Raw genomic sequence first — 15,393 nt, forward strand, 5'->3', positions numbered from 1 at the left:
GTGTTGAACTACAGATTTAACCCTGTGATAGAGATTTCGTGTCAGGAATGAATAAAAGGCTTACAGCCAGCTGAACTCTCATGATGTCAGAGATGTCCCTGTCTGATCGCTGCTGGATCAGATGAGGTCACTTTGGCTCTGACGGACCTCAGCAGCTGCACACATATGCTCCCCTCCCCCCCACCAACATACAACTACGCTGAAATCAATCCACTATGACAACACATCAAACATCTACATAAGGATAAAGTAGATGATTATTTGTTGAATAGGAGTCAAATGTGTTTGTAGAAAAAAATCTTAAATACAGACCAGGAGATGCACGCAAGATGGTTACAATTTTTACATCTTTATTCATTGAGATTACAGATTTTTTTTAATTATTGCTCATCTACCAGTATCACTTGCAATATTTAAACATAGGATTTTTTTTTCTTTTATTAGACAACTTAAAATAGGTTTGAGAATTTTGCCAGTTTGCACTGTATGAGGATTTACAACAATAAATACAGGAGTTGATTTTTCTTTTCCTTCCTATACTTTTAAAGGTTGTCATATCTGTATATAGTATGTATATACATATACGATGCTGGTGTCATCCCCCGCCCACCCATGTGTTGGTCAGCTTACAGCTGACAAAAAAAACCAAACAAACAAAAAAAAGGTTTCTCTCCCCCTAACGCACAGGCTAGGATCCTGAGGCAGCTGTTAACAAAGCAACCATGGCCTACAACAGAAAAAAGGATGTATAGAAACAAAGAAAGACATTTAGACACACACACACGCATCATCATCATATAATCAGCTCAGCTTTCTCTCAAGAGGTCACACACTTTAACACACACTCACACATACAAAAAGGGGAAAAAAAATAAGACTTTAGACAGCAAGTTTAAGAACTACACTGACAACAGATGACACTACTTTAAGAGGGGATTCTCAACAGCACAAAGAGACAGAAATACACAAACATTGGCAGGGATCAGTGTGACACTGAGTTTGCATATGGTGGCGGCATATGAGCGTACAGTAGGTTTATCTTAGAAGCTCCAACACACCTTCAGAATTACATTTTCTTCAGGCTTTATTTTGTTTTCACAGAATTTAAAGACTTTGGTTGGAATTCGGTTATATGTACACTGATGGTATCGCTCAAAAGTCACAGGTCACACAAATAACAAATAAAGGATGAAGTGTGAAGGTATATTTATATTTGAAGTGAGTAAAATATTTATTCGACCTGTAAACAAAGTTTTTTTTTTGTGCTATTTCAAACTGTTCAAGAGTTGGAAAATGATAAAATTTGTATTTCAAATACAGTACAGTAGGTCCCCCAAAAAATTTCAGACCTGCGTAATGAGCTACTGCATGTGTGTGTTTAAGCATCTGATCCCACTGTGTGAGAGCAGAGCTGGCAGCGTCTCAGAGAATCTGATTGGTTCAGGTGCACTGCCTGTCAGGTGAAATGACTGTCAGGACTGTCTAATTTCCACCGTCAGGTCAGCTGAGGTCAAGCTGCCGAGGATGACGACTGTGCAGCTCATTATACCAGAAAAGTCTAAGCCTTTCAGGTGGAGAGAGGACACTACGGTAAAATCAGGAGTAGCACGCCAAGTTGGGAAAAAGGCAAATGCACATGAATCTGTACAGACGGGAAACTTGATGGAGAAAATGGTGGAATTTAAGTCCCAGATTTTTTTTGTTGACTACAACTGAGTACCAAGGAGTTGTGGTGTGTATGGTAAGTACAGTAAATCTTAACAGCACCATACTCTTCAATGAGGACCTGATTGAAGAAATCTGTGTTAGTACCGGCCCGGCAGCAACTTACTGCACATTTGGTATCTCTGTAAATATTCTGTCACAGTATTCAAAATGAGAGTTTAAGTACTTTTAATACACTTATCATTAGAACATTTAATTGCTTATTTTATGACATATGTTGATTTTTTTCCAAAAGTAATGATATTAGATGGCGCAAGAGAGAAAAAGATAGAAAAATCTTAATTTCTATATAAATATCTAAATATACAGTTACCCCTTGTAATGATCTGACAACCTGCCATGCTTCTAATACAGTATAGTCATTCTTTATAAAGGAAAAGACAAAATGCAAAAGGTTAGCTCGCACTAGCTTGAAATACTTTTCATTACTTCAACACTGGCGTCGTGTGAGCAGCGGGAAGCCAAGAAAGAAGCTGAACAGCCAATGAGATGGTTTCACTGTGAGTTTGAGTGACAGGTGGGAAGAACCGGTCACCGTCCAGTCATACTTAAAAAAAACCAAAAAAACAAAAAAAAAAAAAAGGAAAAAAAGAAGGTACTGACAAACTACAACTTGGCTTATCCGGAGGGACAGAACGCATTAAAAAAGTGTTTAAAAACAGACACGACTGTGAATCTCAACGAAACGATCAAATAAAAGACATGATATGATTGGACCCTGAGACCCCACCCAACCCCTCCCACTAGGTCTAGCCCCGCCCTCGCAAATATTACACAAGAGAAAACAAAAACATAATCACAGGTAGAAAAGAAAAGACAACAACAACAAAAAAAAAAAAAGGACAGGAAAAAGTGTCCATCACTAAATCTTCAAAAAGGTCATCTTCATTCACAGATTTTTTTTTTAATAATTTTTTTTTTTTTTTAATATAGTATATATCTTTTTAGCGTCAATAATTTCATCTTTAATAGTTAAACAATAAAAGATCTGGCGATGGGAAGGGAGGATGGAGGATTTTACATACAACTCGACACACAGATGGGCGTCTAAAGAGAAAAAGAGATAACGGTGGTGAAATGACGAGTTGACGGGAAATAAAACGTCTTAGAGAAGAAGAAGAAGACGTCCCTTAACGTGGGAGCTAGCTAGTGGCAAATGACGGGAGCAGCTCCACAGAGTTAGAGTTAATGTTATTATTATTATTATTGTTGTCAAGCGTGAATAAATTAAACAACTGCCATAAGCGCAGGAAAAGCCACGCCCCCTCCACCCCTCCCCCCTCGCCCACAGGCTTAATCAGAGCCCCCTCCCCCCCCCCCCATTTATAAAGCAGGTGTGTTGACTATTCTGTCCGTCCTTCCTTCCTTCAGTCCTCCTCATCCTCCTTCTCTTCTCCTCTATGAGTCTGTGCGATTCATGGAGTATTGGTATTTCTTCTGTCCGACCCCAACACTCATTTAATACCTTCAAGAGAAAGAGAGAAAACACTCAAAGTGAGACAAATATATATATACGCTAAATTTGACGATGAACTAGCAGGTAAGAGATGTGGTGTCTTACTAAGTGACACACAGACAGCAGAGGGTTAACAAAATCCCCAGATTCATTAAGCTCCAAGACTAGCAAATCCCTCTCTTTCATTTTTAGCTTCCGCCAGCTGAACTGATAAACTCTTGGCTGTTTTCTAGTGAGTTGAGGTGTTTTCATACCTATAGTAGTTTGGCTTGAAGGGCCCGTTCTTGTTCAAGCCCAGATACTTGGCCTGCTCGTCAGTCAGCTCTGTGAGATGTGCGTCGAACGTAGGGAGATGTAGGCTGGCCACGTACTCATCTGGAGGGAAAGAAACACGTTAACATTCACCAGGCATCTGTGGCTGATTAATCATTCAAATGTGAGACGGAAGCAAAGACGCACTCTGGGATTTACCGTCTCTCCATCTCTTTCTTTATTCTTCTATCTTCCTCTTTTCCTCTCCTCATCCTTCTTTGTGTCTCTACTGCCTTCTTTTCTCATCTCAGCTCTTCCTTCTCTCTCTCTCTCTCTCTCTCCATCATCTTTCTGTCAGTGTGTGCTGTGGTAGCAGCAGCCGTCACCTGAGTGACCTACATTTGGCTCCCTGTTTTTATATACTATGCTATGTGTGCTTCTCTAATCCACAGGGAGGAGAGCTAAGGATGCGACAGGCAACGCTAAAGACACGCTGTGGGCTGTATGCACGCATACATATGTGCACAGACACACAGGGCTCGTTCTACTGTGAATGATTTCGCTATCCGGGGAGACAACTCTGGATTAAACAGATAAAGTCGGCCACATGTGTTTGGTGTTGTCTGTGGAAATAAATGCAACACGCCTGCGGGCTTTCTGCTGAGGCAAACACAAACTCTGTAATGACTTCCTGTTAATCTTCTTGCTTGGTGGCTACTTAAGTACCCAACATGATATCATGTGTCTCTCTGACCTGATATTTTACTGTGTTTATGTTATCAAATCAGAACTATGTTATCAAATTTTTAGTGTCTTTGTCTTATTCGGCATTAAGCGCTCTTTGTCCAGAGTTTCTTCCAATAACACAGACTAAACTGGAGGAAAATCTTACCCATCTTCTTGGGCAGCAGGTAAACATCCTGTTTGTAGCGTCCCTCTGGGGCATTGTACAGCTCTATCAGAGCCAGCGCCTGGGCAGAGACACAAGTGTTACTCACGTGCGCACACAAACACACAACCTCTTCTGGATTTCATATTTTTAACAGTGTTAAATAAAGCTGAGTGAGAGCAGTGAAAAAAAAACAAAATCAATCATGAACCAACAATGGAAATGATGCTCAGGGTTTACCTGGGTAGTGGCGGTGATGGAGAGCACGAAAGTGGGCACAGTGGAACAGCTGAGGTTCAGCAGACGACCCTGAAGAGGAAAAGACGTAGTTGAAAAAGGTTTTTAACTCTTTAGTTGAGAGAACAAAGTGTCAGGATGTAAAAATCTGGCTGAGATGTTGTTAGAAAAGAGAAGTCTCTGTTAGAAATGAATCATCTCGAGTCCAACATAGGGAACAGAGAAGGGTTGTATTGTTGTTGTTGCATGATGAAAGCAGAATTAAATGTCCGGTGCACTTTACAAATCACACATATTCTAACATTTAACTGGCCCCCTTCCTATAAGAGGATGTGGGCTTTTTTAAATTGTGGAAGGAGCTTTAGTTTCTTTATTCTCTCATTGTGCTGTTTTGACCCCTGTGAACTGAACACAAAGAGCCTCTACAGCTGCGACTGTCTTGTCTGCCAAAACGCGTCTTCGTGACCCATCTCTCGCTCTAGTTTAGCGATGGGAGACAAGCACGGATCTTGAATTTGTATAAATAAATAAACGCTTGAGTATTTAGTATTACATTGTGAAACGGTTGTAAAACAAAGAGGAATGAAAAATAGCTCCTCTTTGACGTATTTACTATTTAAAAACTAAAGTAAACTTTAAAAGAAACCCGGCGATCTAAATTCTCTTCGTTTCAGATATACTGAACGATGATGTCTGGGTGATGTGCTATAACTTTAGACAGACATTTTTGGAACAAGACTCTTTTTTTTAGGAAACAGAACTTTTGGAACAGAGTGCGATTACGGAGGCGGGGGGAGGTGAGGAGCGGATCTACTGATGTGGTCGACACCTGCTGCAGATCAAACAGCAGCAGAGAGGCAGGCATCGACGGGCTGGCGGGTTGTCTGTCTGGCCCTGTCAAGACTGCTCTCATTCTGTCACACAAGTAATCCTAAACTGCAATGCATCTATGCAGTGGTGTGTGTGTGTGTGTGTCTTATCGCCATAGAGTGATTTCACTCACTGGTTGAGCAAAAAGGGAAATATATGGTGTATCAGTTGTGAGGCGGCTTTTAAAGTTGTTTGAATAAGTGTGTGTGTGAGTACCTCAGCCAGCAGGACTATCCTCTTGCCGTCAGGCCAGATGACGTGGTCCACCTGAGAGCGCACTCTCTCCCAGGTCAGCTCGGGGGTCCGCAGGCTCGCCTACAGGATGAGACAAACATCATCAGGAAATATTTACTTCCGCTTCTCGTTTTCGTTGGGATGAGCAGTCTTATGCAAAGGGATAAAAGTGTGCTTGCTCTTTTCCAGCATGTAAGAAGTGACAGTTTCCTCTCATATCTGAACTGCTTCCTTTCACCACTACTCTTTCTCATTGCTGTTTTTGAAAAGAAAAATCCATGCAAATCCTCCATTTTTTTCCTATTCCTAATACTTTTATTTTGATGTTTTATGGTTTTATGGTCAGAGAAATACAGTCAGAGTAGCACAACCCTTATCTTTGTATTATACTGGTGCAGTCAGTGTTAGAAGTCTACAGTTAAAGCCTAAACTGTAAATGTAATTCAACTACTGTCTTTATATTTACCTCAAAACAGCAAGCATCAAAGACATCATAACTTTCATTAATGATCTGCTTTAAAAAAAAATTCCTGATGTCTGAGACTCATTGTCATGTTTTAATGGTTTGTAAAGCTCTAGCAGCCTGACCACTGAACTATTGATCAGGCCTTTCACATCAGCTCTACTGGCTCAAGCTAAGCTGTCAGTTACCATGACGACAATGAACACTCACTGCCCAAGGTCAGGCTTTACAGACAGAAGAACAGTCAGCGTGTTGTCACTCGTGTCATCAGAACTGACACTTTTTGTGTCTGGATTCTGTTTTGATATTTGATCATGCTTCTTGATTTGTTCTGTTGTATAATTGTCTTTTCTTGTGGACCTCTAAAAGACAAACTTGCTATAGAACAAGTTGAAGTGTGCGATGGCTGTAACCTGTATTGTTGTTATTAAATCTGTTCAGCCCACATGTAAGTATAGATAGAGAAAAAGGAGTTTATGAGAGCTGGTAACTGACCACATCAATCTCGGTGTTGGAGTGTCCCATGTTGCAGACAATGCAGCCGTTCTTCATACGGTCGAGGTACTCTCTCACCACCACGTTCTTATTGCCTGATGGGAGGGAGAGAAAAGATAAAGACAAATGCACAAAGAGCAAGAAGTGGTGACAGACAGAGAGAGAGCTCAATTGAGACAGAAACAAAAGACAAACTAGAGTATAGATTTTAAGTTTTAGCAAATGAAGTGTTGCAAGGAGGCCCAATAAGGTTCAACTCTTTTTTTACTATACTTGATTTAATTATATCTTATCTCACAATTTATCATAATTAATTAAGTCTGAAAATGTGATTACATTTCAGCGTTCCACTTGTCTGCGTAGTGCATTTTTAAGGATCTGTACATGTTTCATGTTTCATCCATTTATTTTTTAAAATTATGAATATTTTAAAAAGCAATTGATAACTTATTTTGCTCATTATTTCACTGGGAATCCAACAAGCTTTCTGAATTTTGCTGCGAGGGCTCTAATGAGGGAACTTAACGGAGCTGACAGTGAGTGACCTTATTAGAGCTAATGCCTGTCCTGTTTTATTTATTTCACAGCACTTTGTAACTGTATTAGGACAATCTCACGCAAACCACACAAATCGTCTTCCACCTTCATTATCTCTTCCTGTTACATTGCAGACTGAAGTCTCAACCCTGAAGACAGCAGTGAATGAAGTGACAGCGGTGAAGCAGAGACGAGTCGTTCTCTGCTTTAATTAAGTGTTCAGGACGACTTAGCGGAGAACTTGATCAGTAACTGTTTCATGTTAATGATCATGACTTTAATACAGTCTGCAGTGACAGAAATGTGTTACTGTCTCTTGTACTTCTTGAACCTTCCCGATGCACAGGATGCGAGTTTCCCCTGTGTAATAACTGCATTTATTTATGCACTGTTATTTGTGGATTATGCCCCAAAACAAAAACCAACAGGACAAATCACTGTGCAACTACTGCAAAGCGATTAGTCAGCAATTTAATTATTATGATGCAGAACTACTTATGAATCTCAGCTTCACACAGTCAGAAATAAATGAGAGATTCTTCTTTATTGAGACAGAAACACAGCAGCTGAATAAACCTGTGCAGGTGATGACGATGTCCACTTGTCTGATGACTTCATTGAGCTTTACCAGCCGGAAGCCGTCCATGCTGTGATCGAGAGGAAAGAAAATAAAGAGCATAAAAAAAAGAAATGTCAACGCCAGCAGTGAGCTATAAGAAACTCGACCCGTCGAGTTCTTACCAGGCCTGCAAGGCACAGATGGGGTCGATCTCTGTGACGTAGACGATGGAGCCCATCGCTTTGAGGGCGGCACAACAGCCTTTTCCCACCTGCGGATGACAGACGAGAGATATTAACACACATTATAACAGACAAACGTGAAATCAAAGGAGACAACATGATGTCACGCCACATGATGAACATCACTATTGCTTGCTGTTTGATTTTAACTACAGTAACCCAACATAATCATGTACAATATACATTTATTATACCTTTAGGTGTTTTATAGGATAATGTCCATGATATGGCACAAAGCAAACTATGTGCCCTAGTAGTAATAAATAACTTTCACAGAAAATGTTTTTTGTTTTTTTTTTACTTGAAAGATAATTTTATAAGTAGATGTATCATAGCCTTCGTGTAATTTTACCTGGTTTGTATTAAGAGGGGGAGAGGATTGCTCTAACATTTTGGTCTTTCAGTGAGAAAAGCACTGTGTATGAGCTTGTTTCCGTGTGTCAGCCTTACCTCTCCGTATCCACACACCACCACCTGTTTGCCTCCGAACATGACGTCAGTGGTCCTCTTCAGGCTAAGTAACAGAAACAGAATTATTTCAGCGGCTGCTTCATATTTATTCAGACCGTTTGGAGTAGAGCCCTGCGACACTAAATGTTCAAACAACAACTGTTTTCTTAGGAGTTCTGACACAGGAGACTGTTTCATACCCGTCTAGGATGGACTCCCTGCAGCAGTAGAGGTTGTCAAACTTCTGCTTGGTCACTGAGTCGTTGACGTTCATGGCTGGGACGCACAGCTTCCCTGCCTTGGACAGCTGGTACAACCTACACACACGTTAACATACATGAAAAACGATAAAACAGATAAATCATGTCATGTTTAGTGTTGACAATATAAACTGAAACCTCCAGTGATACACAAAGCGATACGTTTGTAAGACAGACCAAGTTTTATCATTTAATGATTTGTTATCATTAAATAAAATGAATATTCTACTTTATATTCTACTCCTATACACACTGCAATGCATGCAATGCTGCAGAATTGTGTAATCATAGCACACTTGTTAGTAGAGAATATTTTCACCACTAGATGGTGATGTTATACCAGAAACTGTATGAGCGTGTCACTGTATGTGTGTCTTTGATTTTGCGTATGAAAATTTACTTGCACATTCTGCCATTTAAAATAATTATCAGTGGTTTTCTCTGCTGAGCAGTGACGTATTTTATGACTTTTACAAGAAGCACTGCTCAGGAGAACTACACAGTCAATGATAGAGGCTTGATGCAAGTCTCACCTGTGCACACCGGTGACGCTCTCCTCTACGATGCCCTTGATCTTCTTGAACATGTTGGGGTATTTTTTATAGATCCAGTGAGTCAGGTCTCCACCGTCATCCAAGATCTGAAAGACAACCAGGGACAGACTGACTGAATCTCAAACTTGTAGATCAGTTCCAGGGTCAGATAACATATCTTCAATTCAATCAAGTTTTTTTTTTTTTTTAAAATCAACATTCAATAGAAAGAAATCTGTTTTCCCACGGGAGTATTTTCATTTCATGATAACATTTAAATGTATGTGTGCTTCAATCCTGGAAGTCAAACAACATATTTGCATGTTTTTAAATCAAAGCTAATCTCAAAATGCAGTCATGCACATTAGACTGCTAATCCTTTTTCTTCTGCACAATGTGGCAGGTAACTAATCATCAATTAAAAATAGACGCTCTACTACATTCAAAAATATCAAATTATTTGGTGAAAATTGCAAATTCCACTATGCACCACCTACAGTGATTGTAGGAGGGGGGGTAAAACAAAAAGATATTTCTCTCATGCTTTAGTAAGCTTTATTGAGAATGTAGGTGTGCTACCATGTTGGGTTGCCAGCCTTCAACGTTGACACAGCGATCGATGCACCACCAGAAGTCGTCCTCTGACTCGCCCTTCCACGCAAACACACTGAAACCTGGAAAGAGACGGGAAGTATTTTATACATAGCAAGAAAAGGAAAAACCCCACAGAGGTGGAGAATGAGTGAAAAGGAGCCTCTGAATATTTTAAGGCAACAGGAGAGAAGTAAAAGTCAGGTGTCACACACACACACAGGAACACAATGTCTCACCTCCCTCTGCCAGGGCAGCTGCCACTTCATTCTGGGTGGAGTAGATGTTGCAGGCTGCCCATCTACACTGAGCCCCCAAAGCTGACAGAGTCTCCATCAGCACCTGAGGAGACGGAACAGGAGTCAGATATGGCTGCCATTATTATGATTATATTTACACTGGAAGTGAGTGTGTGTCTTGTGTCTTGCGTTCCTACTCACAGCAGTCTGGGCAGTGATGTGGGTGCAGCCCACCACCTTGGCACCAGCGAGGGGTTTCTCCCCCTGGGCTCGCTTCCTCAGAGCCATCAGGGCTGGCATCTCTGGAGGAGGAAAAACACACAAAACATACAAAATGGATACGGGGGAATCAGCTGGAAGCTCGAATGAAGGAATTCCCATCATTTAATCCTTCATCGCTAATCCATCGACTCATCCAGCTGAGGGATACTGATGCTAAGGACATAATGATGTGTGTGTGTGTGTGTGTGTGTGTGTGTGTGTGTGTGTGTAGCCTGCAGGGTTCAGCTGAGGCTCTCTGTAAGTTCTGTGAAGTAGGCTAATTAGGGAATGATGTGAATAATGTGTATTTGATTTTTAAATGGTGTTCTCACTTGCGGTGGCAGGGGACATATGGCCACCCAGCAGAGTGGAGGAGGTGTTAGCAACACATGCACATCACTGACACTCTTTGAACGTAGCATGACCTTGCATCTACCCCTTAAACAGTTCATCTTAAGATTCTACCCTTTCAAAGTGAGCAGTGACAGTCCCTTATTTTACAAGATGCCAAATATTCTATTAATAAATGGCATAATAATAACCAAGACTGAGATAAAAATGTCTCACAAGAAAAAAAAAAAAAAGAAAAGAAAAAAGAAGCCAGACAAACCTTGCTCTGCAATCTCAATCTCTCTGCGTCCGAAGTCAGCCTGTTTGATGTTTTTGATACAGAAGTCTCCGTTGCCCTTGGAGTTCTTCTGCTGTTTGTCCCGAGGAGACGTCTCATCATCAGAGCTGTCCGTGTATGACGCCGCTAAAAGACAAACACACACACATACATAAATATTGTCAGCATGTCACACTCATAAAGGCACAATATAGCCAAAAAAAGTCCTGTTGCAATATAAATAAAAGTTTGAAACAGGATTTTGTTTTCTAAAGGATTTTTTTTTTTCATCCAGAGCTTTAAGGTTTCAAAGTGCAGCACAAACACAAAGTGCCTTGGATTTATGTGCTTTTCCCAACCCTGCAATTTGAGTTTGCAAGGCCATGGATTCTGCACAGCACTGAGGTGAATTGATTATAAAGCTGTCTTCAAAATCTTTTCCTCCTACAGAGCGACTCCAGCCTCTTTCCAATATTAAGACTGCAGTGCAAAGTAAACACAGTATAAAAGTGGAAGAAAACATGTCATGGAGAAGTATCAGTGCGGCTCAGTGAGATATAAACAGTGGTACCCACTGCGTACAGCAGCACACCCGGTGAGGAGATGCCTCCGTGACTGGCACCAGTAGCGTGTAGTTCCTGTGTTACTAGCTGACTCATTAAGCAGGTGCAGTGTGTAAAAGCAGTTGCACGATGCCAATATCACTCCTACCGCCCTTTCTAAATGACCAGGGACCAGTATCAGATACCTTGCCAGCATTGTAACAATGCTGAAGTTAAAGGACATGCTGTACTGTGCCAGTACAGGAAAGGCTTAAAACAGAAAGGTAATAATCCAAGAGTCTACTGTTAGGAAAAAATCTTCTTTTGAAATCTGCCATCCATACTGACAGGAGGAGAGGGAGGGGGGGAGAGTGTGAGCTGAGGAGATCTTAGGGGTCATGAGGAATGTACTGATACTTGCAAAGGATTCTGGGACAGAGCTGAAGATAGTGTGTACAGCTAGTCTGTTTCAGACACAGAAGAGATTTAGATTCCTCTAAAAACATAAAAAATGAAATATATCTGACCTTTACCAACCTAATACTTAGTCTAAACCTTGTTACTCACTGTTACTTAAAGAAATATATTTAGAGATTCTCAATTTTTGTATTTAAGACAACAAATTTTGAACTCAGTATTTGCCAACAGTGATTTTTGACCATTCTATCAACCTTTCAATCATTACTTCCCGATCAATATTGAGACATGGTTTAAAAAAAAGGTATGTTCATAAAATCCATCTGCTATGCTTTTATAGAGTTGGACAGTTTGGGAAAAAAAAAAGATCCCTGATTAAGAGAATCTATACCAAAGTGGTCTCGGGAAAAGTATTACTGGTGTGTTCAGAGTGTCTCTGCACTGTGGGAACCATCAGAGAAATAAGAGCCACTCAGGTGAAGGAATTATGGGAGAAGACAGCAGAGGAAGGGGTGGGTGGGGTGGGGGTGGGGGTGTGGGGGTGGGGGTGTGGGGGGGGGGGGGGGGGGGGGGGGGGGGGGGTAAAGAGGGTCAAGGCAGAGACAGTAGGGCAGTGTGAGTTTCTGAAAATAACCCTAATATTGGCAGCGCTGACAACATTTCACTCATTTTATAGGGGTTAAGAATAGCTCAGATGTCAACATAAGAAGAAGCCAACAGCACAGACAAAACACTACAGCCTGTCAAATCACTGCGTGAATTAAATGCAGACTAAGCGCTCTCATCACTATCACAATATCTAAGGGGGAAAAAAATCCAGATCATTATTTTAGTCATGATCTGACAGCGTGGGGCTGGTAGAGGAAGGTTGTTGGGAGGTAGAGGGAATAAGAGCCGAGCTGAGAGGAAAGAAGAAGAAAAGAGAACAACAAGATTTAGTGCGGGAGAACTGGAACGAATCCAACTCTCACCTTAGGTAGGTAGACTACACTGACTGTGCCAATTTTGGTTTTAGAGCTGTAAAGAGTTGAATTCAAAGTTCAAAATGTTACGTTTATAAGAAAGAAGGTTAAAGAGCAGTCACCTGTGGACAACCTGCTCTTTCTGTCAAATGTTATTATGGAAAGGGGGGCGGTAGCAACCAAAAACTCCTCTGGAAAAGATCAGGTGACACAAGGAACACTAGCAAAAATCTTCTGTAACTTCAGATTCCATTATATTTTAGACAAAACTCTTTTCCTAAGAAACAAATACAAGCAGCCAAGAGTTAAATGTGTCATGATTTACTGTATAAACAAAAATTAAGAACAATATTGGGCTGATTTTTATTTTCCTGAGAGAAGATAAACCCCACAAGGCCTTTTTCTCAGCTGACCCTGATTGGTGTTGCTTGCCTAACAAAAACAGCCTCCCAATGTGCCAACGGGAAGTCACAGGATGAAAATGTTTCATCTTTTTCTCAGTAAGTGAGAGTACTCACTACTCAGTAGACTTTTTTTTAGTACCCCTGACCTTAGGGACCCATTACAGCCGTCTGCTAATACTGACTAAAAGTCATTTTGTCCATCTGTCATCCATCTGTTTGTCCATCATATCCTGCCTACTGTCAACTGTCTAACACACAGATTAATTCATCATGTTAATGGTGTCATTGGAAGATCTGTGTCCTGTGACTGACCCTGACACACAGCAACAACTCAAGAGTGCCTGAAATTGAAGCAGATTAAGTGGTGACGTTTCCGAAAAGTCTGCTTTTAGAGTGCTGAGAAGAGGAGTGACAGAAAAGGTCTTAGCCTTATGTTATGTTTCCTTGAGCTGTGTTTTTCAAGGGGTAAAACTGTGGAAAAGGTGGCTGTATGGGTGCTATTTACATATGTTTTACAGGTTTTCTTAAAAAAAAAAAAAAAGACACTATTTTTCTGCATGACTGCTCTGTAATATCATGAATGGCTTCCTCTGTTCTCTTCTGGTTCATTATACTTATTTTTACATCCATTTTTTCAGCCAAGAAAAAGGTATAACTACCTCTAAATCCTCTGCTTCCCTCATCCATCTGTATCAGTGCTATATGCTGCACCAACATGTCCACATCTCTCTCTAACTTTCTCGTCTCTCACCACTGCAGTCATAAATCAGACTGGGGATATAATTTAGTTTCAACCACACCTAATACTTCTCTCTCTCCTCCAGAAGATCCCCAGCAAGCTAATCCTCTAACACAGAGCCCACAGTTTCACATGAACTACAGTGTCAGAGTGTGAGAATGAGAGACACCAAGTAAAACCAAGCAAAGGAGACAAGGTACTTTCTAGATGTTTGGTGTCATAAGAAAAAGCTATGGAAACATAACCAGGCTACAGATATTGAGTGATACAGTAGGAAGTGTGTGTGTGTGTGTGTGTGTGTGGGTTTACCTGAGCTGTAGCTGTCTGTGGAGGACTGGGAGATGGAGCGGGACAGAGAGCGTCGGCCAATCTTGGAGGGACGCTTGTTGAACTCCTGTTTCTGGTCGGCGAACTGGATCTGCTGGTTGAGAGGGAGCTGAGATCAGAACTCAAGGTTTTTTTTACGACTGCATAAATGTAAAACCCATGAACATTTGACACAGGTCGTGCTGGGTTTATGTAAGGACAGCGGGGGGTTTTTTTCTGATAAACTAAAAAAGTTTCACAGATAAGAAAAGATGCAAAAAACCAAGATAAAAGGGGTGATAATAAATAGAGGAGACAGAGCAAGTACATTGCAGTCTCCAGGGAAGGAGACCAGCTTTGAATTCACTCTCACTTTAGAAGATAATGGAGACAATGAGGCTTTTATCAACCAACGGCAAGGCTACACACAAGGTACAACAGTTCATCCTGGTACAGTGAAGTGAGCAGTCAGGCCACCGACTGACCATGATACTATCGCTCTGTTGATCTTTCCACTGTTGCATCAGAGTCAATGCTGCTGCATCATAATTCATGTGCTGATAAATTATCAGTCATTCATTGACATCATCAGTTATTATTAACATCGTCAGTGATAATGTTATGAATTATTTTCCTACCATAAAAACCATACAATCATGCTGATGGGTGAGTTTTGAGGCATGAATACAACATGTAATTTTGAGCTTTTTCATCTCTGCCTGAGAGGAGAAAAGTTGGGTTTGTAACTGTTGAATAACACCCACAAACAGAGATTTTGCCAGTGCCGCAGTTCTCTGACGGAGGTGGTGAAAAGGCTTTTCAAGATTTGATAAAAAAGGAGCAGAACGAATGTTGTTCCTTTTTCATTTCCAGTCTTTACCCTTCTCTGTGTTGAAGGCCGTCCTTGAGTACAAAACAACTTCGCCACAGCAGATATTTTCAGGGTTTTTTTGTTTTGTTTTGTTTTTAAAATTAGAGAGAAATGACAAAAGCAAAATTCTGACTCAAACACATCCTCTGTGAGTCTGTAAGTACGTCAGAAAGCTCTGCGTGTGTGTGTGTGTGTATATTAATTCACTCAATGTGGAACACTCAGTGAATGACACACAGGGCAGAACTGTTT

At 40.8% G+C, this 15,393-nt stretch overlaps 1 protein-coding gene across 3 annotated transcripts in view; it reads right to left on the reverse strand.

Annotated features, from left to right (window-relative positions):
* Positions 1–330: 330 nt before the first annotated feature.
* The window catches only part of ahcyl2b (adenosylhomocysteinase like 2b), a 41,688-nt gene continuing 26,625 nt past the window's right edge, over positions 331–15,393 (reverse strand). Inside the window, exons 2-17 of one of the 3 annotated variants that reach the window (XM_044343057.1) lie at positions 14,274–14,385; positions 10,904–11,047; positions 10,234–10,334; positions 10,033–10,135; positions 9,782–9,876; positions 9,203–9,309; positions 8,610–8,726; positions 8,410–8,473; positions 7,900–7,988; positions 7,735–7,805; positions 6,622–6,716; positions 5,646–5,744; positions 4,563–4,631; positions 4,326–4,404; positions 3,436–3,556; positions 331–3,190 (exon numbers count right to left, since the gene is read on the reverse strand). In XM_044343057.1, the coding sequence (XP_044198992.1) occupies positions 3,184–3,190; positions 3,436–3,556; positions 4,326–4,404; positions 4,563–4,631; positions 5,646–5,744; positions 6,622–6,716; positions 7,735–7,805; positions 7,900–7,988; positions 8,410–8,473; positions 8,610–8,726; positions 9,203–9,309; positions 9,782–9,876; positions 10,033–10,135; positions 10,234–10,334; positions 10,904–11,047; positions 14,274–14,385 (1,473 nt within the window). In that variant the 3' untranslated portion in view covers positions 331–3,183. Of the gene's footprint in view, positions 3,191–3,435; positions 3,557–3,720; positions 3,798–4,325; positions 4,405–4,562; positions 4,632–5,645; positions 5,745–6,621; positions 6,717–7,734; positions 7,806–7,899; positions 7,989–8,409; positions 8,474–8,609; positions 8,727–9,202; positions 9,310–9,781; positions 9,877–10,032; positions 10,136–10,233; positions 10,335–10,903; positions 11,048–14,273; positions 14,386–15,393 lie in introns of those variants that run through there. The other 2 variants (XM_044343058.1, XM_044343059.1) reach the window with 2 other exon arrangements.

Source organism: Thunnus albacares, chromosome 23 (assembly GCF_914725855.1).
Source record: "Thunnus albacares chromosome 23, fThuAlb1.1, whole genome shotgun sequence".
Taxonomy (NCBI): Eukaryota; Metazoa; Chordata; class Actinopteri; order Scombriformes; family Scombridae; genus Thunnus; species Thunnus albacares.